The sequence below is a fragment of the Ictidomys tridecemlineatus genome, chromosome 1, assembly GCF_052094955.1.
Source record: "Ictidomys tridecemlineatus isolate mIctTri1 chromosome 1, mIctTri1.hap1, whole genome shotgun sequence".
NCBI lineage: Eukaryota > Metazoa > Chordata > Mammalia > Rodentia > Sciuridae > Ictidomys > Ictidomys tridecemlineatus.
The window spans coordinates 225,702,566-225,729,901 of NC_135477.1; the positions used below are offsets into that span (position 1 = coordinate 225,702,566).

The 27,336-nt window shown below is 35.0% G+C and overlaps 1 protein-coding gene across 1 annotated transcript in view; it reads left to right on the top strand.

Moving 5' to 3' along the window:
* The window catches only part of Emb (embigin), a 50,361-nt gene extending 28,346 nt beyond the window's left edge, over positions 1-22,015 (top strand). The window contains exons 3-9 of the mRNA XM_078023519.1: positions 1,953-2,142; positions 2,373-2,461; positions 14,395-14,522; positions 16,955-17,234; positions 18,026-18,059; positions 20,772-20,826; positions 21,374-22,015. Of these exons, the coding sequence (XP_077879645.1) occupies positions 1,953-2,142; positions 2,373-2,461; positions 14,395-14,522; positions 16,955-17,234; positions 18,026-18,059; positions 20,772-20,826; positions 21,374-21,391 (794 nt within the window). The 3' untranslated portion in view covers positions 21,392-22,015. The remainder of the gene's footprint in view (positions 1-1,952; positions 2,143-2,372; positions 2,462-14,394; positions 14,523-16,954; positions 17,235-18,025; positions 18,060-20,771; positions 20,827-21,373) is intronic.
* Positions 22,016-27,336: the final 5,321 nt, after the last annotated feature.

The window sequence follows — 27,336 nt, forward strand, 5'->3', positions numbered from 1 at the left end:
CTGCTGAGATCTGGGAACCTGACTGGTTAATAAAGCTTATCCTTGCTGTTTTGGTCAGAGGTCCTGAAATCTCAACTGCAGACTCCAGGATGAACAGGATTGGTCCCCACTATCCCATCCTCATTGCTAAAACATTGGGGAAGAAAAGCTTCTCCTCTTCCCCTTTAGATTCCACTAATTAAATTGATGAAAGATTATCAAAGAAAAAAAAAGATTTAATTATGTATGTATAGTAGTTCACAGAAACAGTGTGACTCAAAGGGGCAATTAGGAGGCTGGGGATGTGGCTTAGTGATAGAGCATCTGCCTGGCACGCACAAAGTCCTGGGCTCTATCCCCAGCATGGCAAAAGTAAAGAAAGAAAGCAAGAAAGAAAAGAAAGAAAGAGAGTTAGAATTAAGGCTTATTTTGCTTTTAATTTTTTAAAATTTAACTGATACATAATAATTGCATGTATTTTAAGGTACAATATAATATTTAGATGTAAGATATAATGGTAAATGATCACATCTGGATAATTTGCACATCATTTATCATTTCTTTATGTTGGGAGCATTCAACATCTTCTCTACTAGCTATTGTGAAATATGCAATTGGTTGTTGTCAACCTTAGTTATCCTACTATTATGAAGAACATTCTAAGTTATTTCTTCTGTCCAGTTGTACCCCTGTACCTGTTAACCATCCTCTCTCCACCTGCCTCTCCACCACCCTTCTTATCCTCTGATAATCATTATTCTACTCCCTATTTTTATGAAATCAGCTTTCTTAGCTTACATGTATAATTGGGATCACAGGGTAAGTAAGTTTCTGTGCCTGATGCTTCACTAAACAATGTCTTCCAGTCTCATCCATACACCATCTTGACAAAGAAAGGAGAGGGGCGAAGGGCTACTTATGGACAAAAAAACAAAACAAAACAAAACAAAAAAACAAAAACAAACAAACAAACCAGATTTCTTCTTGGAAAGATAAGCCAGCCCATAGGAGAAAAGATAGCAGACATGATGTTTTTACGGCAGTGTCCGTTCAGATGTGGAATGGAGACTTCTCTAGTGATGAGAATTATCTTCCTTGTTTGCTTCTGGGGAGGAGATTTATGACAAGTGAGTTCTTCTGAGTGCTTTTTGGAGGCTCTGTGTTTAGTCAGATAAAAGATTTCAGAAACTCAATGCCTGCTGCTCAAAATAATTTTTATACTTTATTAGCATATCCTGGACTCCTTTCATATATGTAGGTGTGTACATATGTGTATATACAAAATAATTTTTATACTTATTGGCATATCCTGAACTCCTTTCCTATATGTAGGTGTGTACGTATGTGTATATACAGATGTTATGACTGTTATCAATTCATAACATCTTATGAATTGATACTGATGTTTGGAATTCAGTTAAAATTTAGAACTGTAGGATGCCTATGTAAATTCTCTTTTTTTAGATTTACAGGTTCTTAAGAATACCAGGAATGACAGAATATAGCATCTCAGTCCAATCCACACTACACACAAAGCATTCTTGCGACATGTTCCAACACTATGTTTATTGAAAAGATTTGAAATAGGCCCTCTAGTCTCAACCCACTAGTGTGGGTTGGTGTTTACAGTTATACTGTTCCCACACTTTCAGAGCATATGGAGTATATTTTTTAGTACTCTCTTCCCTATATCCTATTTAGCTATCATGATTTCAAGAGATAAATATCACAGACTTATGCTTTTGTGATTCTGTTAATGTTGTATCAAAACTTTTCTTCAGCTGTGCCTGTGAAGGAGAATAAGAAAAGTAACCAGATCTATGTTGACAGAGGAATAATTCTTCAAATAAATGGATGGAATGTTGAGAAACTGTTCATATAGCAACATTGAAAATTTAGAAAAGGTTTTATATATTGGATTTCCCTGCAAATGTAACTTTTAAAACATTTTTTTTGTCTTTCATGACTTACAGACAAGTCCAGTATGCTAGTAGAAAAAAATATCACATTAGAAAAGCCTTCTAATATGGAACTCACATGCCAGTTCACAACATCTGGAGATTTGAATTCAATAAACATTACTTGGAGAAAAGGTGATGAGCTACTTGAGAATAATAATTATCTCATTAATGCATCAGGAAACACCCTGTATACCCAATACACGTGAGTATACAAGATTTTCAACCTACGTTGATAGCCAGAATTGGTTTTATCCTAAATATTTTTACTGACAATAAAAATTCCTTTGCAGTTAATGAATGTTAAGCTAATATTCTAATTTGCATGTTTACAGAATTATTTGTTTTTAAATTTTGATTAATTGTTAAGTCTTCATTTTCATTAGGAAGTATTTGAAGAACTAAGCCCGGATTAATAATTTAAATTACCTTTAGGTTCACCATCATTAATAGCAAACAAATGGGAAGTTATTCTTGTTTCTTTGAAGAGGAAAAGGAACAAAAGGGAACATTTAATATCAAAGGTCAGTATTAATAACTTGAGAAATAATAACTTCAGCATTATGTTCTTAAATTTTTAAGTCCCTGATTTTAATTATTATTGTAATAATACACACAATGAAGTTGGGAAAAAAAATTACATGCTTTCCATTGACTCACAAAGGTGACCTTGAAAATGGTCTTGCATTCCCTAATCCACTCCCCTCTCTGCTTCCATCTCTTAGTTTAAATACAGGTTTTACTTCCAAAGGCCAGCCTGCCAGGTTTTCATAAATCATATTAGTCTCTTAATTTATTTATTAATTCAGCCCTCTAAATTTAGAGCTTTTATAATAGTCCTCCAGATTTCTGAGTTACTGTGCTTTCCCAGATTAGGAGAAGATGGTTTGGTGTACTACATCACTGACTCCAGGCCTTGTTATTTTAGAGTTCTATAAAATTTAAAAATAGTATGGAGATGCACAAAGGTTTGAGTACATTTTATATCATCATGTATGGCTGTTTAAAAATACAGCCATGCATCCCTTAACAGCAGGATACAGTCTGAGAAACATGTCATCAGGTGCTTTCCTGTGGGAAACATACAGAGCAGTTACAGAAACCTTGATTGTTGGCCTGCGACACACTTGTGCTCTGTAGTGGAGCTTGTGGCTCTTAGGTTAGGACTCTGGAGAGTGTGTTGCTGCATTGAACACTGTTTGCCATTGTAACCAGTGGTAAGAATTTGTGTATCTAAACATGTAACAGGTACAGTAGATACAGTATGAAAGATACAAAGTGGTATGCCTTTGTGAGGTGCTCCCCTGAATGGGACCTGAAGGATTGGGAGTCGCCCTGGGTGAGTCAGTGAGTGGGTGGTGAGTATGGGTCAAGGCCTGGGACTTAATTGTCTACCACTGTAGACTTTGGAAACCCTGCACACTTAGGCTTCACTAAATTTATAAATGAAAATTTCTTTAATAATAAGTCATCTTTAGCTTATTGTAACTTTTTACTTTATAAATTTTAAACTTTTTAAAAACTTTTTTGACTTTTCTAATAGGCTAAAACACAAACATTATATAGCTATGCAAAATTATTTTCTCCATGTCCTTATTCTGCAAACCTTTGTTTTTATTAAAGAGTCTTTTTATTTTTTTTAACTTTGTAAATGTTTTTGTTTAAAGCGAAGACACAAACACACATGTGAGTCTAGACCTGCGCAGAGTCAGACTCATGTCCCTGTCCTCACCGCCACCTCTTGTCCCATGGACAGTCTTTAGGGGCAGCAACACACAAGGAGCTGTCATCTCTCTGATAACAAGTTCTCTTTCTGGAACATTCTTGAAGGACCTGCATGAGGCTCTCTTCAGAAGACCTATTCAGAAATCTGTTCAGAGTGGTTTGCTTGATTTGTTTCATTGGATTTGTCATAGATTTGCTTTTAAGCAGATGATGCACCATGAATCTTCCTCCCTTAATGAAAACCTTGCTGTGTCCGGGTCCATGCTTGTAAATTTTTTAAGGAGCTTTAGTATTCCACTTCTGCTGAACACTTCACTTTGACTTTTCATGGGAATTTTCCCTTCTCTCCTGCAGTTTCTTTTGCCTCTTCCTCAGTTACTCACTCACTAGGTAATAGGAATTTTTCAGCTCCCTTATAATCTTCTGGGACCACCACTGTATATGGATTTATTGTTGACTGAAATGTCATTATGTGCCACAGGACTATTCAAACCCCACAATATAATCTACAGTTCTTCCTCACAGAAATAAACAAATTGGTATATTTATATTACTATCATTAAACCAAAACTTTACAAAGTCACAATCTCTATTATCCAACTCAAATAGTCCCATAAGAAAGACAAATTGGGGGCTGGGGAGGTGGCTCAAGCAGTAGCGTGCTCGCCTAGCATGCGTGCGGCCCGGGTTCGATCCTCAGCAGCACCACATACCAACAAAGATGTTGTGTCCGCCGAGAACTAAGAAAAAATAAATAAATGTTAAAATTCTCTCTCTCTCTCTCTAAAAAAAAAAAAAAAAAAAAAAAAGGAGGAAAGACTTCTAAAAAAAAAAAAAAAAGAAAGACAAATTGTTTGAGTTGGGTAATTATCTTTATGAACATTACAATGTTTTGTGGTAGATTAAGGAAGTATAGTGTTCATGCCGGTATTTGAGAAATGTAGCCTGTTGAAAACTGTGTAGGGTTCTGCTACACATTAATCTTCCAGAGAACTGGAAAACTCTTCTCCTTTTTCCAAAAACTTTATTCTAACAGAATACTGATCCTACCCTGAAAGCCCTGTCAGTAGCAGAATAACCTGCTTCTTTATTTCCACGACTGAAGGTGTTTCATTCCCACGTCCCTCCCTGTGCCCTCTCTGCACTGGGACTCACCCCCTTTGCATGTTTTGTAAATGTTCCAATTTAGTAAAGATAACAAGTCCTTGGTCTTTCTAAAGGCAGAAATTGGCTTTTTCCTTTGATTATTTTGATCATGTATATTCTTTCTTAATCTTCTTTCTTCTGTTGACTAATTTAACTTAGTGGAGGAGTGGATGGACCATATGCATTTCCTTACTGTGTCCTTTTCCTCTCTTCTTTTCCCTGCCTTGTCCTCCCTTTCATTCTCCTCTTTGCTCCTTTTCTCCTTTTCTTTTCTATTACCTTTTCCTTTCTTTCTTTCCTTTTTCTCCCCCCCTTCACTATTCCTAATAAGTGAAAAAGTATTAAACACACACATGCATATATACACACAAAATACCAATGATCACATTTTATTGAGTGTCCTTTAAATATGTAAAGAAGGCCTATAGGTCTTTGCTCACCAAATCTCATGACTTAAGTGCTCTCAGGAAATTCAACTTTAAATGCTGTGTGTGTGTGTGTGTGTGTGTGTGTGTGTGTGTGTTTAATACTTTTTCACTTATTAGTGAAAATTAGTATGTGGTATGTCTCCTCTCTGTCCTCTATATTGCATTGTTTTCTGGAAATACAGACTTATCATGCCTGATCAAAGTTTAAGTATTGACTGTACAACATTTTTAGCCCTCATCATAAATCAATCAATTTACTATATATGACCATTCTTGGCTCTAATGTGAATATTACTGGAAGCATTTTACTTTTCAAAAATATCAATTTCATGCCAAGTATTCTTAGGGAAGGCCTCTGGATTCCTCAGCTCTTTTGACATTATTAAGCTGACGTTGACCAATACAGGGATGAGCTTTTAAATCAAGTCTTCCAGGCATGCAAAGAAACCACTGAATATTTGCATTTTCCTCTTGTTTTTTAATTTGTGTGAAGCAATTTAGTTCAAATTCTTCTTTATTTTTGTGATATTGGGGATTGAGCCCAGGGTCTCATGCCTGCCTAGGCAAGCACTCTACCACTGAGCAGCATCACCAGCCTATTTATATCAAGACAGTATTTTGCTAAGTTTCTCAGGCTGGCTCAAACTTGCAATCCTCCTGCCTCAGCTTCCTGAGTAGATGAAATTACAGACAGGCACCCCTGTGTCCAGATAACTTGTTTGGTTTTAATTGCTGCTTCGCAGTAATATAACATTTAAGTACGTACTATATCCTGAAGGTTTTTATGAAATTAATAAGTTGAGTCCTTCCAGATCTTCCTTGGTAAAAATAATAATTCATTTAGGTTGAATATGGTTTGGAGAAATGATTTCATTTATGTAGAATTTAAAGATATCAACACAATAATTAATGTTATAGTTATTCTTTTATTAGGTCTGTAAAGCTTGTGGAGTGTTGTATATTATATTTTTATTATTGTCTGTTACAGTTTGGAAGTGAGGTGGCCCCCCAAAAGCTCACGTGTGAGACACCATAAGAAGGTTCTGAGGAGAAATGATTGGGTTGTAAGAGTCTTAACCCAATCAGTGAATTAATCCCCTGATAGGGATTAACTGAGTGTTAACTAAAGTGGTAGGGTGTCACTGGAGGAGGTGGGGATTGAGGCATGGCTTGGAGTATATATTTGTATCTGGAGAGTGGAGTCTCTTTCTCTGCCTCCTGATCACTGTGATGTGAACTGCTTCCCTCTGCCACCCTCTCCTGCCATGATGTTGAGCCTCACCTCGAGCCTTAAGGAATGGGGCCAGCCTTCTAAGGACTAAAACCTCTGAAACTGTGAGCCCTCAAAGGAACTCGTTGTCCTCTATAGCTATTCTGGTCAGATCATTTAGTCACAGCAGGGAAAAGCTGACTAAAACACTGTCCTATTAAATTTTCTCTACATGGTTTGCTTATGGTTTTACCTAAGAAGAATTTTCTTTTCTTAGCAGCACTAGAGTTGAATGTGCACGAAAAGCCTGTTTTATCCACTATTTTAAAATTAGCCAAAATAATTTTTTTTGGGGGGGGGGTCATAGACTACATGAGTCAACTATAGCTCGAGCCTGAACCCTTAGAAAAAATCATCTTCAAAGTCCCTGCTTCTGTCTTTACAGGAGCCAGTTGATTTATTACTACAAGGGTATAACAGGGCTTCAACATTACTGATTAGTACAAGGCAAAAACCCCTGCTGACTTTGTGTGTTTGGCTGTGGATGCCAGAACCTGCAAGACGGCAAAAGTGCACGTCGGGAGCTTCTAGCTGCTGATGATTATTTTTCATCCAAGAAAGATGAGAGATGAGAGTTCTTCAGTAGTGGGTCAAATATCCTTAGTTGATGAAAATTTCCATAATATGAATCAATATTAAAAATCTCTGTAGAAAGTATGCAAAAATTAAATTGGTTATAAACGGGAACTTTTTGGAACTCATGGGGAGATTTTGATAGGACCAAATGCTATGAGACTTGTCATGACTCAGCCATCTGTCCTCTCTGGGAAGTATCCAAGAAGTAAGTGTGGAAAAGTAGCATCATAGAAGCAGCTAGGACTTTAGTCCTCAGTCTTCATGCTGAAGTCCACTTAGCTCTCCTTGACCATATGGAAGAATCTTTGTCCTAATATGATAGCATCTAAATGTCCTTAAACCAACTGTGACATTTAAGCTAATGTATTCTAGTCCATTAATATGCAAATGCAGATCTCCAACCTTCTAGCTCCAGAGAGCTACTTTTCCAGTGGCTAGATTCGAACCCATCTTCCTAGACAGTATCCTAAATCAGCCATTTCACTACCTTCAAACCTGATTATTCCAACCCCAAGGCTCTCATGTGTCCTACTTTACCCAGAGTTTAAAAAATCAGCAAGGCACATCAGAATACTGTCACACTGTCCTTATATTAATAAATATTTCCAAACGTAAGTAGTGGCCCAGAACAAATTGTGACCACCCTCCCTCCCCAATAGTTCAAACAAATTAATGTTCTCTAAATATGGTACATTGTATCATTCAAGCCCACACTGCTGGCTGTTATTACCCATATAAAGCAGAGCAGAGGTATGGTCAATGTGAACTTGGGCATTAGTCCAGGAGACAGTTAAGGAAACAGAGAAGATAAAAAAAGAAAACAGAATTTTGTTTCATCTTCTCCTTGTCATCACTCGGCCATTATCATTTGTTTGTAGTGTACAGCTTAATCCCAACATTTAATTGGGATGGTTAGTAGCACAGCCATGTGATCCTAACCTGGATCTTATATAATACCCAAGTATTTCCTAGAAAACCCCTTTCAGCTACCAGATATGTGTCCCAAGCATGTGCCTCATGGAGACTTGCTGAAAAATAGTATTCCATGTTTTCCTCCCAGTGTTACCTTTTCCCACTTTTGATTCTTAACCTGTGGGAAATTTTCAATATTTTGATTATATTTCAATACATTTTCTGTTAAAGCATGACCTAATCTATGGAAGGAAACATACTGAAATTGAGAAATAGCATATCTGAAAGATCACCAATCTAGGAAAGCAGAAACTCTGGCCTTGACCAATGCCCAGCACAACCATTTGCAAAGTCTGCACTTCTAAACAGTGTTTGTGCTAAGGTGATCCTAATCTGGCCAAAGACCAGTGCTTCATGAATACACTTTGTACCTCTCCCACAGAAGTCAAGCAGTGTGGCTCTGCTCCATCTGAGGAACCTTGGGGGGATGGGGGTGCTAGGGATTGAATCAGGGCCTTATGCTTGTGAGGCAAAGATCTTTAGTGGAGGATCCCACTGCAGGTCTTTAGTTGACACCTCTTCTAGAGTAGGGTTGATCTTTTCAAGTGAGACATTAATTTTCAAATGCTTCAGTGTTTTAATACTTCACCTAATCTATAAGTGTGATTAGAAAGTAGTATTGAGTTGATAGACTGATAGTGCTCTGTTAGGGTATTCAGGAAAAAAATTAGCCCTGAACTGATCCGGTTACTCCTCCTCACAGCAAAATGTCAGCTGTGGAAATACACACAGAAAGGGGAACCAAGATGGATTATTACTGGCCCACCAGCTAGGTGTTACTAGCCTTTAAGCCAAAGTAAACTAGTCTATCCCTTCATAACCCAAACTCAGTTTGGTACTACTTATTCTACAGAAGAAGATAATTCACCTGCAACCAGGAAAAATAACTGATGAGCATGGGGCTGAATTGTTTCTGCTTCCAAATTCCCAGTTATAGGAAACAGGGCCTAATTAATGCCCTATAACATGAGGAGAGCCTCCCTCTTTAGGGCTGGAAAGCAAGAAGGCTGAACAAGAGGAAGGAGTTGATAACAGAGGTTAGCATGGACCTCAGATTGTAGAGCATTGCCAGCCTTCTCTAACCACAGCCTTAAAATATCTAGTACAAAAATCGGTTCTGCCCTAAGGAAAATAATAGAGAACAAAATGTTCCATGATTCAGCCGATTTGAGCCTTTAACATTTAATCATTTTCTCTTTCTCAAGAACTTAAAATATACTTGTTACATTAATATTAAGACAGATGGTCCCCTTATTCTCTTGGATCCTAGAGTTGCTTCCAGTTTCTTATATTGGTTACTTTCCTCCATGTCTGTGCTATCTCTGAAGTGGTAGCTGCACACTAAGAAAATTAAATGAAAACTAAGAAAATAGCCTTAGCTAATAGGGCAAAACACCTATGTGAGAGAGAACCTTTTCCCCCTTTAAATAAGCTAGACTGTAGTTGTCTTTTTATTAAAAAAATTAGTTCATGGTTGTTTCAAAGTATTACTTGAATTTTTTTCTGCCTTTTCTCATTAAAACTAGTTTGTTGGGAATGGGCTATTTCCTTTTTGATTCTTATATTTTATTTCATGTATGCTTTCTGCTTCACATACTACATAGGTCTTTTTAGCCACTTTGATTTTGCATTATCTATAAGGTGCAGTAACTGGGCACCCTCACTTAAATTGTACTGATTTGTTTGAATTATAATGCTTATGCAAACACAATAATGTTTAAAATTTCTATTTCTACATTATAATTGTACATAATAGTAGGATCCATTGTGACATATTTGTACATGCACATAAAATTTGGTCAGTTTCATTCCCCATTGCCTCTCCTTCCCTCCCCTCCTCACTACCCCTTGTCTTCTTCTCCTACTTTCCCAGTCTTCCTTCTGTCTTCATGAGATCCATGCCCTCTTTTCCCCCTTTCTCCATTTTACCTTCTCCATATAGTCTGGCCTATTTTTCATAATTTAATGCTGTCATGTTCTATCCATTTTCTTGCAAATGACACAGTTTCTTCTTTCTAACTGAATGAAACTCCATTGCAGACACAATGATCTTATTTAGCTGCTTTAGCCAACCACTTGAATGTGTGGTTAAAGCAGTAGGATTCACTGAAGGTTGCTTTTTTTTTTTTTTTTAAGTTGATTATCTTTAGTTATACATAACATTAGGATTCATTTTGATATATTTTTAAAAGCATGAAATATAATTTGCTCTAATTCAGTCCCCAGTACTTCCTCTTTCCCTCCTTTCTTCCCTCTCCTGTTCTCCTCCTTCTACTCTACTGATCTTCCCGCTTTTTTTTTTTTTTTTTTTAGTGTCTTGCGAATGTAATGATGGTGAGATTCACTATGGTATATCATATATGTGTGCATAAGAAGGTTAGGTCAGATTCATTCCACTGTCTTTCCCTATCTCATCCCTCCTTCCTTCCCCTTCATCTACTCCATTGATCATTCTTCTATTTTGTATTCTCCCCCCCTCCCAATTTTAGATTCCTTCCGAATATCAAAGAAAACATCCTACCTTTGACTTTTTGTGACTGGCTTATTTCACTTAGCATGATAGTCTGCAGTTCCATCCATTTACTGACAAACACCATAATTTCATTCTTCTTTATGGCAGAGTCATACTCCTTTGTGTGTGTGTGTGTGTGTGTGTGTGTGTGTGTGTGTGTGTGTGTATCACATTTTCTTTATCCATTTATCTGTTGGATATGTGTGTGTGTGTGTGATCATATTTTCTTAATTCTTTCATCTGTTGTAGGGCACCTAGGTTGGCTCCATATGTTGGCTGTTGTGAATTGTGCTGCAATAAACATTGATGTGGCTGTGTCACTATAGTATGCTATATCTTTTGGATGTATACCAAGGAGTGGAATAGCTGGGTCATATGGTGGTTCCATTCCTAATTTTTGTTTTTGAGGAATCTCTACTTTCCAGAATGATTGCACTAATTTGCAGTCCCACCAGCAATGTGTGAGTGTGCCTTTTTCCTCACATCCTAATCAACATTTATTGTTACTTGTATTCTAGGTAATTGCCATTCTGACTGGAGTGAGATGAAATCTCAGAGTAGTTTTAATTTGCATTTCTCTAATTTCTAGAGATGTTGAATATTTTTTTTCATGTATTTTTCAACCATTTGTATAGCTTTTGATTAGTGTCTGTTTAGTTCTTTTACCAATTTATTGATTGAGTTATTTGTTTTTCGGTGTTAGTTTTTTCGAATTCTTTGTATATCCTGGATATTAATGCTCTGTGTGAGGATCAGGTGGCAAAGATTTTCTACCTTTATGTAGTGATAGTTACATTTGGGGATGGACTGGGGCCATATCTACATAATTAGCATCTCAGCGCTCCTATTTCTTCACTCTTTTCATGACCCTTGTTTTTTTACTTATTTATCTCGTACTTTTTGTCATTTTACTTGTTTCATAAAGGACTCAGTTTAGCATCTTTTTCTCATTCCCATGGTTCTGAGATGTGTTCAGTTAATTTCCAGGTTTCTCTCTCTCTCCTCTCTCTCTCTCTTTTTCCTGGGTTTTATTTCTTTTCTGATTCACAGGGCTAGCTGGCCTAGAAATAATTTTTCCACATAAAAAAAAATTGATCCTATTAATTCGGCCAATGAACAGGATATAGAAGGGCCGTGGGCATTGCAGATTATAAAACAACTTAATTAAGAAAGCAGTAGCAGTGTATAATCTTAATAAAATTTTTAATTTTATGGTGTTTCCCATGCACCAAGGACATTATGTTTTCTTGTTTAATCTTTATTGTAATACCGCAGGATGGGGATGATCTACCCTTAGCCTTAAAGCTGGTACCACTAAAACTGTAGTCCTAAGTCAAGTATCTCCTACACCCAAATCTTGTCTTTGTGACATTGTGTTGACTTCTGATCTTTGAACTTAACCTCATGCTCCCTAGCTTGATGGTGACGGGGAGTTCCAGTTAGTCTTTCAGAAGGAATGCCAAGAAGATCTTTGGTGATATTAGCCACCAAGCTTCTTCTGGCTGGGATGACTGTAGTGAGCAGCACCTTGAGTGAGCTATATGCTCTCGACTTTCCTGTAATGTGCTTCTTCAGAAACACCCAAGTAGTTCCTCTACAGATGCCCAAAGATTATTAGGGGGTGATTGCAAATTCTGACTGGTACTTCTTCACATCTTTGGTTTATGGAAAATTGTTGCCTATTCAGTTGAATCAAAACATGTTTAGTTGGCTATTAAAAGTATGGGAACCTCTGATTTATAGATTTCTCCGAAATCTCTGCTAGGATTACCCAAGCATTTATTCCTTCGGGGTGACATACCTTCCTTTTATGTGCACCTCTTTATTATTAACAGTGTCTCATTCAGTACTCTGCTGCTCAGCGGTCCCAATGAAGAGGGGATATGTTTAAATTATATTGGAGACAATGATGTAGGCACATTTTAAACAGTAAGGAATACAAGGTGGCTTGCCCACTTGCCATTGTAACATTAATCACTGAAGGACAGAACCCATGAAGAAACCTTGCTCTCCAACCAACCCTTGTCTAGGGCTACACAATTTAGAATTTTTTTCCCAGTCACTACCAATTATTTTCCTTTTGCTCATCATTAAAATTTATACCTCCAGCAAATACTTGCACAATTATCTTTGGGTAATAGGAAGAAACTCAGGAGTACTTGAAAAATATATTTAATCATATTTAACTTTAGCAATTAAAATTGATCTTCCCTCTTTCTACGGTGTCCCTCTCAAATATAAAATCTAAAAAAATAGAATAATGAGTAAAATTTTTAAAATACCTATGAAATTTGACAACATAGTATAAAAAATTTAGACAGTCATAATTTTATCCATTCTTCCCCTGCTAGTAAACTAAACAAATAAACATAAGTGAAAAAAACAAAATAAATAATGTGCTAAAGTTAGTAAAAGGAAAAAAAAACAAGAAAAAAAATCAAAAAGAGTAATCATCATTGATCAGTTGACATCCCTAGATTAAGTGTTCATTCTAGATACATCCTTTTGAGGTCAATCAGAGGAACTGATTTCTTCATGTAGGCTTGAGTTTTATTGTATTACTTGTATTCTTTTTAAAAATTTTCTTCACCAAATTGTTTGTATCCTAAAACCTAATTTTTAATTGTTCAAATCTTAAAACCTAATTATTGCTATAATGACATCTATGTTAAACTTACCTAAGAAATTTGTCATCGTATACATTAGCATATATATTTTTAAAAAGTCACATGGAGTGTTTTTCAATTTAACCTTTTTTCTTATACTGTTCTTTTTTCTTAATTTATTATTATTATTTTTTAATGTTTCGACCCTCTTTAACTCTTTGCTGGCTTCTAATAAATCTGTTATTTATTTATTTATTTTTATTTGTTATTTTTAGATGTACATGACAATAGAGTGTATTTTGATGTTTTATACATGCATGGAGTATAACTTATTCTAATTAGGATCCCATTCTTGTGGTTGTACACAATGTGGATTTTCACTAGTCATGTATTCATATATGAACATAGGTTTTATACTACTGTCTTTCCTATTCCCATCCTCCTTCCCTTCCCTTCAGTCCCCTTTGTCTAATCCTGTGAACTTCTATTCTTCCCCCGACCCCACCCCTTATTGTATGTTAGCATGCACATATCATAGAGAACACTCAGCCTTTAGATTTTTGGGACTGACTTATTGCACTTAGCATGATAGCCTCCAGTTCCATTCGTGGTAAATCTATATCAACCAACAATTTTCAATCTGGTAATTTTCTTTTTATTCAAATGCCTTCAAAAAACAAAACTTTGAAGAAAATAATTGCTCTATGGTGACATAATAGGTAGGAATAATAAACTTGGAAACATGGAGCTTCTTTCTCTTTTTTGGTACCAGGGATTGAACCCAGGGGTGCTTTGCCACCTACCTATATTCCCAGGCCTTTTAATTTTTTTTTTTTAAATTTTCATACAAGGTCTCACTAAGTTGCAAGTTGTGGTTCTCTTGCCATACCTCCAGAGTTGCTGGGATTACAGGTGTTTGCCGTATGTCACAGTTTATTGCAGTGCTATAATTGTTATTAGGTTCAATCAAAGAAGGGCTTTCTTCCATTTCTACTTTGGAGACAATTATATTGCAGCTGTCTAGCTCTTAGTATTTTTACTACTATTAACTATACCCTAGTGACTATTAATTTGTTTCAATTCACGTATAACTCAAACAACATAAAGAAAATCAAATCACATATTGTTGAGAAAATTAAAGGGAGAAAATGTCTTCAAATTTAAGACATTTCTTTTACTTGAACAGTTTCAGTATGTACATTTTTTTCTAAATCTCTCTTAGTTCCTGAGCTTCATGGAAAACACAAGCCATTGATCACGTATGTGGGAGATTCTACTGTCCTGGTGTGTAAATGTGAACATTGTTTTCCTACAAATTGGACATGGTACCGTAGTAATGGGAGTGTACAGGTAAGAGCTTGCTTCTTTGATTTGAAGAAAGCAACAACACCAACAAAACCCCTTTAGTTTATAGATAACAAGATTATAATAGACTCAAAATGCCTACTATGTTTATTTTTTGGTATGTACTCATAATGAAAGAACAGTAATAAATGGAGTTGTCTTTTGGTGTTTCAGCATATTGCATTGTACATATGAAGATATCTTAGTTTCGTTAGCTTGTACTTTAATTTTTCTTTTAGGTTTAGCAATTTATTTAAATACTTCAAAAGGAAGTTAGATTTCATTTATAGTTAACCACTTTAGAAATAAACTCATCAAAAGAGATTCTTTCCCTAACCTTCCATGAAAGTAACTGGGAAAAAAAAAAAAAAAACTCCTTCATTTCCCATTTCTGTCTTATGAAATATCTGTGACAGAATGTAACATAAGACTCCATTTGAGAAAAATAATGAAAATTTGGTAACAAACTTAGGTTCTATCTGTAAGTGCTATATGCTTTTTTTTGGCTTCCAGTCACTGGATGGGAGCCAAACACTGTACTTTAATTTTCATTTATTTAAGGGAAATGACTATTCAAAGAGCTGATATGAAGGAAAGAAAAAAGGATTCAATAAATCAATTTTGGTTTCTTCCTCCCACATAGCCTCAAATGGCTAGAAGACTTCAGGGACATCCTTCTCTAGCCTTGCTGCTAATGATCATTGAAATTAAAGCTCTGTTAAAGGCAGGCTACAATTCTTGAAGAAGCATATGCGTCAGAATAAATTTTATAATGAAATATTAAATTCCTTCTGGGACAAAATTGGTGACTTATAGACAGCTGAAGGATGACAGAGGGAGAACTTGGAAAGCAGGAATGACTGATTCCGTGGTAACATTGGCTTAAGTTTTCAAACAATAGCTCCAGGTTGTGCAGACTTACCCAATTAATACTTCTCTTTGTCATGTTACTGATGATTAGGAAAGGTGTATGCAAATATTAAAAAAATAAATTTGTAAAAATAAATCAAGTGTTTGAAATATACAACCTGATTTATATGTGCATATATGATATCAAACAGTGGCCTAAATTGAATCATATATATTTTTTCTTTCCTTCTCCTCTTCCCTGCCCTTTGTCCCTTTTCTCCATTCTACTGATTTCCCTGTGATCCCTCCGCCATCTTTCCTTTCCTTTTTCTTCTCTAGCCTCCACATGTGAAAGAAAATATATGACCTTAAACCTTCTGAGTTTGGCTTATTTTGCTGAACATAATATCCTCTTTTCCATCCATTTTCCTGCAAATGACATATTTTCATTTCTCTTTATTACTGAACAAAACTCCCTAAATAAATTACATTAAACTTTTAGAATGTCATTTTACATATATATACCTGTGCTTCTGTCCATTTGTTAGGCAAATTATTCTCTTAAGTTGACTCTGAGCATGGGTCATAATAAATGTGAGAAAAGTTCAGGGAAGAAGGTCCAGGTCAAAACTTTAAGTCAAGTATTTTTCTAAAATGTAACCAACCATCTGCATCAGAATCAGCTGGACTTATTTTAAATGCAAGACTTTGACTTTTCTTCTCTGACTCTGAATGTTTGTCCTAAACATCCCTGGCAGTGCCGTGTACATTGAGTCAGGTCACTACAATGTTTTTGACCAACAAGAAACTCACAGAGAGTTCTTCCTCAGGTAACCTCTGAGAATATTTTTATGCAGAGTAACACTTATTGAACAGTGAGACCAGGGAAGACATCAGATGGGCCTAGGAATAAAATCTGATTTAAATTGATTAAATATACCAGCTTCCAAATAGTTTAGTATGACTCTTATGAGTCTGGCAAAAACCTAGAGAATCTCAGAAGCCATTTTGCCTATGAGACAGAATTTGGGACGTGAAGGATAAGAAGGGGTACAAGCCCCTGAAGATAGCAAATCTCTTTTTCTATTGCTTTTGTATCGGCTTGGAAGGCCTGAAGATTGCAGCTTCAGTTCCAGTGTGGAGAGCTCCCACTGTCAGGGTTAGTGGTCGACTTTCATGGGAGTGATCAGAAATAGTGGGTAGCTTCAGGGTTGGGAGTTGTTTCACTGTGTACTCGTGCTTGTGAAGAGCTGGTCAGTCTTGGAATGTAAAACCCAGATGGCTGGAATTCTTCTGTTTTTTATTCTCATGTAATATTCACCCATGATGATCTATTCACTTTTTAAAAATATTCAGTGCTGAATTCTTATCACAGAGAATATTTATTCCTTGATTTGCTACCTGGAAAATGAAACTCTGATAAGATTTAATTCTGTTGTATATAAGGTCTCACAAATTTTAGTATGCCTTTTTTCCAGGAAGCAGTTTTCTTGGCATTACGTGATAACTTTGCTCAAAATTAGATCATATAGGACATGTGTCTTTTACGTGATATGATAGCACTGGATTTTAACATTTCCTTACATTAGGTTCCTGTTGATGTTCACATGAATGATAAATATGTTATCAATGGAAAACATGCTAATGAAACAAGGCTCAAGATAATGCATCTTTCAGAGGAAGATGGCGGATCCTATTGGTGCCATGCAATATTCCAGCTGGGCGAGAGTGAGGAACACATTGAACTTGTTGTGCTGAGCTTTTTGGTGCCCCTCAAACCCTTTCTTGCAATCATTGCTGAAGTTATCCTTTTAGTGGCTTTTATTCTGCTTTGTGAAATGTACACGCAAAAGAAAAAGAAGCACCCAGGTAGGATTTATTTTTTCATTGTTATTTATTTATCACTTACTTATGATATGTACTATGACTTAATATATCACAGTGATTTTGAAGTATTGTGAAAGAATCCCGTTTTATTATTTGCAGCAGTATTTATGTTAACAACAAGGGAGATAGTGAGCTGTGAGCCTATATTGATGGTCTTCCTGTTTCAACTTGCTTAAAAATATTAGTAATAAATTAACTTTTTTCTTTTAATGCTACTGATACCTGAGCACTAATGAAGGGATGTGACAGTTGACATTGCAATATTAGAAAAATCTGTCTTTGCTTAATATAGAAGATCTTAAAGACAGTTTTTTTTTCACTTGGATAATTCATTTTAAAATATTTTTATCAAATATTCTGGCATTTTCTTAAAAGACGTTGTCTTATCAGTGTCTTATTTTTGTAGCCTGTGCCTGATGGGATATGGGTTGAGAAACCAATGGTCCCTTGAAAGAATCTACTATACATTCTGTATTCTTTTCTGATTTTGTATTGAATTTTTAATAACTTAAATAGTGGCAGATAATCAGTCATATATTTGAAAATCCCAGGCTTTTCTTGGTCAGAAATGGAGATGAAGTCTGTAGATAAAGAAGAAGGCAAGCAGGAGCACCTGCATTGGTGCTTCTGGTTAAGATAATGTGTTTTAGCTTCATTCCAAACAGGAAGAGCAGCACTGGGCATTCTTAGCTTGGAAGGGGGGTTAAATTGAACATGTATGTTTCGTTAAAAGTAGTAAACCTTTCTTCTCATGTTCTTCTTTTGTTACACAGAGGAAGGGAAAGAATTTGAACAAATTGAACAGCTGTAAGTATTACTTTTTACAGATTATTTTTTGCTTCAGTTAAATACAGATAAATATGGAACTGAATGAACTATTTATAGTCAGGAACACAAAAAGCACCAGAATATATGATATGCATGTTATTTTCTGAACATGTCCATGAGGTAGTAAAGATTGGCATTTGGAGTCCTCTGCCTGTGTTAGAGTCCCCATCTAGGGCTGAGGCTGTAGCTCAGATGCAGAGTTATGTGTGAAGCACTGGGTTTGAGTCTTAGCACTGCATAAAAATAAACAAAATAGAGGCATTCCGTCCATTTATAACTACAAAACAAGATAAAAAACAATAAAAACTACAGAATAATTCCCCTGTATCACTTACTGCCCACACTTCTCTGTGCTTCAGTTTTCTCCTTTACAGAATGGGTTCATAGTAGAATTTATCACTTAAACCTATTGGATTAAATAATAAATGTAAAAATGCTCAGCATAGGCTTTAATGCATCAGTGTTCAATGACCACAGGGAAATATCATTTGCTTAAATGGTTCTCGTTCTTGACTACATAGTCAGATACAGTGCTCAGACCTTGCTGGATCCCCCAGACCACAACCTCTGGGATTGGGTCTGGGCATTTGAATTTCTTGAAAACATCTACCAGTAGTTCTGATTGTCAGATTGAAAATCACTGATTTGTAATTCTATTAGTGATTATTCTTGAGAGAATACAAATTTTGTCATGAATTCTTCTACAACCCTTTTGAGAGTAGAACATGAGGAAGGCTGGGAATAGAATAGCTGGGAATATAATTCGGTATGGGAAAGGTGGAAATTATGAAGTATGAAGGCCCGTGACAGAGGTGCCCAAGATGGGGATTAAAGTCTGAGTAACAGAGCCAAGGGCCACAGACTGAGAATGTGAGACTGTTGCAGGTGAAAAAACCTGAGAAGTGGGAGATCTGGACAACTGTCACCAACACAAAATGACACTGGAAGTTTATCCTTATTAGCCCTTAGGTGTCCTGGGGTGTGAGTCTGCAGCCACCTGAAAGAACAGTATTGGGCCAGACAGTTGTCTTGCAGCAATTCACAGACATTCAAACAGGCATTTTGACTCAGTTCACAAATAGCAGATAAAAAAAAAAAAGAGAGAGAGGGAGAGATCAAGAGGTGAGCTTTCAAGTTAATAGCACAAAATAATTAAAACAGGGAGTTCCATGAAACCAGGTAGGGAAGAAAAGGCTTTGTATTGGAATCTGACATTCTCCCAGTTGGTAGGCAATCACACTTCTCCCAAGGCAGTCTGCTATCTTCCTGGAGAACTTGGGCAGTTTGTTTATTGTGACCTGAACTTTGAATTGTTCTGATTCCCATGTATTGGACCTCTTTCTTATTCTTAGAATCTTAAATATGCAACAGCTGTTCACATACTGGAAGACAAGCATAACCTTGCCTTGCTTCTTCTGTTCCCCTGGTTCAGCCTCCACAGAGTCCCTGACCATTCCTGTGAGGTCACAAGTAGAGGCTGCATTCTAGTTTAGGCAAGACATACTAAGAAGCAGGTTGCCTGAACAGTGTGGAATGGACTGTCAGTTCTGTATAATTTCATGGTCATTTACACAGCCTCCCCTATTCAGTATTTTTTCCCTTAGGATATCTTAGGAGACAATATCAAACTGATTCAATCTATAATACAAAGAATGAATTTTTTTTTTTTTTTGAGAACTGGGGTAGTGCACATGATTTTCTTCGTCCTTCACTGTACCACAGAAATCATTGAAAATGTCTCAATCTTTTAGGTTATCTCAGTAAAAGATTAGTACAAGGAGCGAGGACACTCTAAGTTCATTTAGACCAACCCAACCTTGTACCCTGTAACAATGTTCTTTTAGATGTTTTTGTTAGAGATAATATTGGGAGGCAGAAAATATTTTTATGTATTATACACAAAATATATTTTACATATAACATTTATATATGTACTTAGATTCCCCATGATTATAGGAGTTTCTTGATGAAAAAGATCTAAAAATATAATACTAAACACAATAACATCAAAACAAGCTAGTTACTGCAAATAGTTCAATAAGGAGATTGTGCATTTATTCACTCTACTTGGGTGTATAAGGATGCATAATCTACACAGTTCCACCTACCACCATCCACACACTCCAGTTTTGACATTATTGATTGGGTGGTTGAATTTATTGCTTAGTGGCAGTAGTTTAATGAGCTCAAGCCTGCACAGATCTCCAAGGACATTCACAATGCACAACAGTTACCTAGTTTAGTCATTCTTAAGAATCTGAAGCCCACATTTATAGTCTTGTTCTGATGTACATTGGGTAAAGAACTGTGTTTGACCTCTAATGCAATGTGTAATAAACATCAAAGCATGACACCTGTGTGACACAACCTAGTTGAGCTCCTTATTGGCTATTATCTTGCATGATTCCAAACAATGCCTAAGTATGGTTATATGCCCAAATCTCATTCGTGCTCTTCCCTTTGCATAGAACAAACCTGCTTTTATCATCGACATCAAGGCAACAACCCTTCTCCAAGCAGTGACACAAAAATAAAAATCAACATTAAGAATAAAATATTTTTAGAAAAATGCATTCTGTCTGCATTGGCATTTTCCATTTTATCCTGATTGCCATGATATAAATGGTATATACTGACTTAATTTTATGCATTGTAAACATATGATGATTTCCCTTTTTGTTTTCCTCACAGGAAATCAGATGATAGCAATGGTATAGAAAATAATGCCCCAAGACACAGAAAACTTGTAAGTTACTTCCAAATGATCACCGAGCTACAAGGCAAAATCCAATATACACAGACTATTAATCCAGTTTCTTTTGAGTTTCAAAACAGACATAGTAATTGACAGTGTGCTTGAATATGCTTGTTATACTATTATAGAAGAAGATATATAGTTATATAAAAATTAATAGCATCCTTCTCCACCAGAAAATAGGTAGCAACCAATCTAAAAGTAAATCAGTTGCACTCTCTATGTATTGTTTTTTTATCACCTTGGGCTTGTTTCTTTTACAATTTTTCACATAACGTTTTCTTTCTCTCAAGTTTTCTGTATTATTCTATCATTTTATTTTCATATATTCCCATATATTTAGTGCTGTGAATTAATTCATAATTGCTGATTTTTTTATTGAGTTAAAATTTTCTTAATTCATCAACAGTAGAGCTCCTCACTTTGGTAGTAGGTTACCCCTGTTTCCCAGTACTTTTGTTTTGCTAAAATGATAGTTATTATAGAATAATGAGGACATTAATTAATTATGTTTTATTATGTTTTTTTTTTAATGCAGGAATCTGGGAACCAATAAATGGAAAGATCATGTCAGGGGTCATGGGAAGATGTGTGCAGAGTTTGTATTTCATCTTGGTTTATCCTTTCTTTTAAGACCATCAGAGTTTTTATTTTTTTAAAAGATAAAAAGTTTATGCAACACACAAAGTAGTAGCTTCATAAACAAAATGTGCTATCTCATATCTAAAGATATATTTTTATTTTGTTATTGTTTTTATGTTAAAGCAAGGTAAATTGTTTCAGACATGTTCTATGAGTTGTAACCCAAGATAATGAATTACATCCTGGTCCATAACCGACACACAGAACAGTCACCAGCAAAATCAGTTAATAGTTTATTGAACAAATGTCACTTAAGACCTGTTTAAAACCAAAGAATTTATTAAAGAGAAAGCCTTTGCCATTTGTCTAAAAAAGTTATTTTTTCCCCAAATCTTTCTCTGTATGTGAAGTATTTGTAACAATTTTGATGTAAAGTTCTTCCTTCTGTAATACTGTAAAATAATGTGTCTTCTTTGGAAATGAATACTTTGTGCTTTTGCTAATGATGGTTATCCTACAATTTGTAGAAGAAATATATACTTTTAATCCATAAATGATGGTTTAAAGCAAGGAAATAAAACCATTTACTTGTCCCAAAGTGTTGTCACTACAAAAGCAAATCCTCCTAATCTTAATCTGCTCATTTCCATTGCTTTCCTACACCAAACCAAAGATCTGCTTAGTCTTTATAAGTAGAATCCCCTTCTACCCACCATGGGATTTGAACTTTTTCAGGTACACCTCCTGGTGTTCATGTTTTAAGTTGCAGAACTATATAGTCATAATGCAACACTGTGACTATCTGTAATTCATCTGTGGTTCATGGTTTCCTAGTATCTTTTATTTGTTATGTAGTTTCTTGGAATTTATGACTGGTTAAATATATAAAAATACACAATTGATGCTTATGATAATAATTCCTTAGACTGAAATATGAAAGTACTAAAGTACTTCTATGTTGTTGCAAATGCCTTAGACTTATCTTGAAAAAAATAGATAGTTTCTATTGCACATATAACTGAAGTATTCTCTAAGGTCGCTATAACTAAATGAAATGAAATCTAAACGGATAGGAAAAGTGATCAATGGCTTTAAATGAAATATGGAAATTATGCCTCATACTAGATTGGTTGCTCTTGATACTTAAGGGCCTGGGGTCCTGCTGCTTATCAGGCAACAGGGTTAAGAACAATTAGAAGCAAAGAGGGAAGAGCTTGGGACTATGTTAAAAATTCACATTTCTTGGTGATTAAAGGATTAAAACTTGGGGAAGAAAATTCAGTGATTTGAAAAGAAATATTTTATAGAAACTTGCACCATGCATATTGGTTAAGAAAATTATAAGATTGGTTAAGAAAATTATAAGATTATAATTTAGTGAAAATTATATCGTATCTTACCTAATGTTTACCAATATTAATAGCATAAGTAAGACACGTAAAGTAAGCACTTGGAAACTGCTCATTACTTTATTGCTGCAGCAGTGCAGTCTTTTGTCATAAAACATGTTGAGTAGACATATAAATTTTATCAAACTGGAATACACTGCTTTGTGGCCAAATTAATTTTATTGGTCTTAGAGCCATTTATTTGTTTTGATTTAATTCATTGTTAATTTGAAAAAATTATCTTGGGTGATATGATGGCAGTTAGTTTAATCCAAACAACTTGAATTCAGTGAAAAATTAATCAAAACTGTTATTTGAGTAAGTCCAATTCAAATTGGTATACCTGTGACTAGCTGTGTACAACACCAAATCAGTGTAGCTCTTTTGCATACACATGCTTCTATTTTGACACCACCAACTGTTTAGGTTAAAATAGATTTCAAGAAAAAAAAATTGAAAATTGGTGCCCTAAGGTTAAATGATCTGAAACATTTATCTAGGAAATTGAAATTTTAAGTGGCATTGCTTTTAAGTGGCAATGCTTACCATTTACTTTTTCTAGCAAAGACAAGTTATTTTAATAACTTTAGGCAGAAAAGATACTCCAACATTTAAGTTGATGTTTGGCTTTTCAGAGTCTCTCTGGAGGGCTCTGGAAAATTGCTTTAGCACTGTTTATTAAAAATGAAATGATTCCATTACCTCACCTCATGGAAGAGATAAATGGAATAACTAAGAACGTCCAATTGTCAATGGACTACAGATACTAAGCAGAAGAAAAGCTGAAGCAGAGAAACCACTCTAGCTTTATATGTTAGACACCTAGGGAAATTTTGTGATTCTTTCCAGCTCATGGGGATTTTCAGAATAATAAGTGGATTTAATGATGTCATAGAATTCCCAGATATTTTCACATACAGTTTATAAGAAAATGTATATCTTTTCCTTTTGCAGTCTGTTTTCCCTAGCATTACTTATGTCGGCCCAATTCTAAAATTGATTGTGCTCTTTTCTTCTCCTTTACTTATGGGTCATGAATCTCCATTTCTTTTACCTTAATACCTCATTAATCCATCCCATTGCCTCCCCCATCCCACCTTCACCAGCTGATTTTTGTTCCCCAGTCTCATCTTCTATCAACCCATCTTTTGTGCTGCTGCTTGATCCTCTTTCTTAAATACAAATCTCACTTTTGAACTTCACCTGATAGGTTCCAGGCCAAATTGCTACAGGCTCACCATTGCCGTTTCTTAATATTGCAGTTCACCAAATTGCTGATCTCTCTCCAATGTCTTGAAGTAGCTTTTATACATAGAGATTGAGCCCAGAATGCTCTCCCTGATGTCTTTCCCCAATCCACTAGCTCAAGACTACCTCTCATAATTTTATGCTGATCTTATGACTTTGGGTAGTTCTCAGACCCGGTGAGACATGTACTATCTTAGGTGCACAAACTTGGCTGCATTTATTGCCCTGTATTATAAAATATATTTGCTGGACTCTTTCCTGGATTTTGCCTTTTATTTTTATGCCCTGTATCTACCACAATGAACATATGTTAAAGATGTCATGAAAATGTGTTTTGAATGGATAAATTTATTAATAAAAATCAAGTTTTGGGCTGGCTTGTGGCTTAGTGGTAGAGCACTTGCCAGGCACATGTGAGACACTGGGTTTGATCCTCAGCCCCACAAAAATAAATAAATAAAGACATTGTGTTCATCTATAACTAAAAAAAAAAAAAAAAATTAAATCAACTTTTGTAAATTTGTGCTTATTTTAGAGAAACAATTTAAATGGTGACAAATCAGAATTTAAAAAATATTTTAACAGGGGAAAACAATCATATAACTTGCCTAAACTATTATACAGAAAGTATTGTTTTAAACTTAAGTTCCTATTGTCCTCCATGTTTCATGGACAGCACACAGGTAAGCCCATTTTTTCTTTTATTTTGTAAGTTAATGTGTTGACGTTAAATGTAAAGAATTTCAGTAATTGTATTCTTTTGTATGGTTCCCTAGAGAGTTGATAGTTGTGTCCACTTCACTAATCTCATTCCACTGTCCCCGTCCTGACAGTGTCTTCTGATACCTTATTCTCAGAATTCACTTTAGACTTTAATTTTAAAAGAAAGAATTTTTTAAAAAAACATTTTAATTTGGATACTTGAAAGCATACCTTTCATCAAATTCATCAAAAGGAAAAATTGTCAGTTCTGCTTGCTTATGCACTGGGTCCTTATCTTTGAGGCACTTAAATAGGTTTATGCAAAATGATTTACTGAGTATCTGCTCTACTTCTTGGTAGGAAAATGAATCTTCTGTAACTGAACAAATCTATACAACAGAATTGGGGACTTACTTCACATTAGCGATGCTCAACTTTAGATAGGAATGACTTCAAGAATGTGTTCCAGTATTAATTAAAAGACAGTGACCTACTTGTTGGTGCTCTGAATAAATATTTATGAAGTGAATGAGAAATAGAGGAATGATTCAATTATTTTGGAATCTTAAATCATACATATTTATACATGTCTACTTTGATTTTGATTAACTGCGAATTTATCCTATTATACAGAAAAAGAAAACTGGCACTATGTGCACTTCTTTCATACCACACTTAGAGATGTCTTTGCACTCCATCTGGAAAGTCAGTTATATGCCTTGTTGCCAACTGAGTTCTTCATTAAGGAATATTACATTATTTAATAACAACAACTGACATTTATTGAGTGCATAGTGTGTGATAGGCACCATGCAAAATGCTTTGGAATATTTTATATCATTTAATCTCCATATCATCCTATGTCATTAAACAGTTATTTCCTGCTATTTTATATTTATAGATGAGGGAACTTAGGCTCAGAGAGACGGAATAAGTGCCTCAAGTCATCCTGCCTGTCATGTTTAGAATTGGGACTGAAATCCCAAGTGCTTCAGAAGCCTTAGGCTTATCTACCTTGTGGAGCAACTCTACCTGCTAGTTACACACTTCTTAGAAAATAAGGTTATTATGTATTATCTTTCTGTGATTTTTGAAATTCACTCTTCTGGATGGCCAATTATATCATAAGTTCCATAATCTTTCTCTCAAGATTTAGGGAACCCATGCTTTGGCATCCTGTGTCTCTCCATTGGTGCTGGGGAATCAAAATACCTTAATTTGTTTTAACACTTTTTCTAATTCTACTTGTGAGTGGTGAGTGTGACCATAAAATTTTTCACAACACTGAAAATGAAAGAAGATGTTAATTATAAAATCACCAAGACAAAAGACAGAAAATGAACCTGGTGGTCACACTTTTAGCCTACAGGGAGGAACTGAGTATTTTATGGATGTTCTACCATAGACACAGTGGTAACATCTGCAGCAAGTTTGAATGATTAACAGAAATTAACTTTCAGAGGATAGCCAATTAGGTAATGCTGAAAATAGTCATTTTTAATAAATGTCAGATGAATGTCACTGTGGAGAAGTGCCTATAGTGAGACCATCTACTAAGCTTAAAGTTTCATTAATACTTTGTGCAAGTATGTGATATGACTCAGATTTATTGGCATTAAAAGTATGATTCACAAGTTAAAAGAGAAAATGGCAAATAAAATCTTGTCTTTTGCTAGCTTATGGGATGAACTGGACAATTATTTGGATATGTGTATCCTCTGATTAATTCATCATTATAATAATGTCTGGGGTTCTAGGTGAATCAGGCATGCCCTGTTATGCCTTTATTACAATATTTTCCTGTGAATAGCATTGTCAAAATTTCTTTTAATTCCACAACTAACCTATAACATCTGTATTTCTTACTCTTTCATTACCCCGTGGGAAAATGTGAGGGAAACCTGTTTAGAGTACTGGTTAAAATCTACATATTATTTTGGTGTGTTATCTAATATGTTTGAAAATGTTCATGAAAATTAATTTTGCTATGCAATTTTTAATTTAATTCAGAAAATTATTTATCACAAATTATTTTTTCTAAAGTTTCATAAATAAATGAAAATATTAGATTTATTACATATGTAATTAACTGTAATATTATTTAATGCTGTAAAATGAATAGCACAAAATATGATTATATTAACTGTTTTTGTACCTTTCAAGTTAAAATTTGACCATAAACTTTAATCTTATTTAAGTCAAGGACCATTGACTTATTATGACATATTTCCTAATAATTGTAATGATTTCTTTTATTAGCCCATGTGTAAATTCTCATCAATGCCTTTCTGTATTGTGTAAATAGTACAGAAAAATATGTGTATAAGAATATTGTAAAAATCTTTGTGTTGCATTTGCATAACCCAGCATGTATCTAATATACAATTAAACTCAATGAAATAAATTTTGTGAATTAAAAATTTAAATATTGGAAATATACTTTCAAATTTTACATTGTTAGTAATGATCTATAAGAGAATGTTAATAGAAAACATTTTTTTCTTTGTATATACTCATAAGAAACTTAAAATTTTATTAGACAATTTATCTTTCTCAAGCCTAACACAAAAGTTCACCAAAG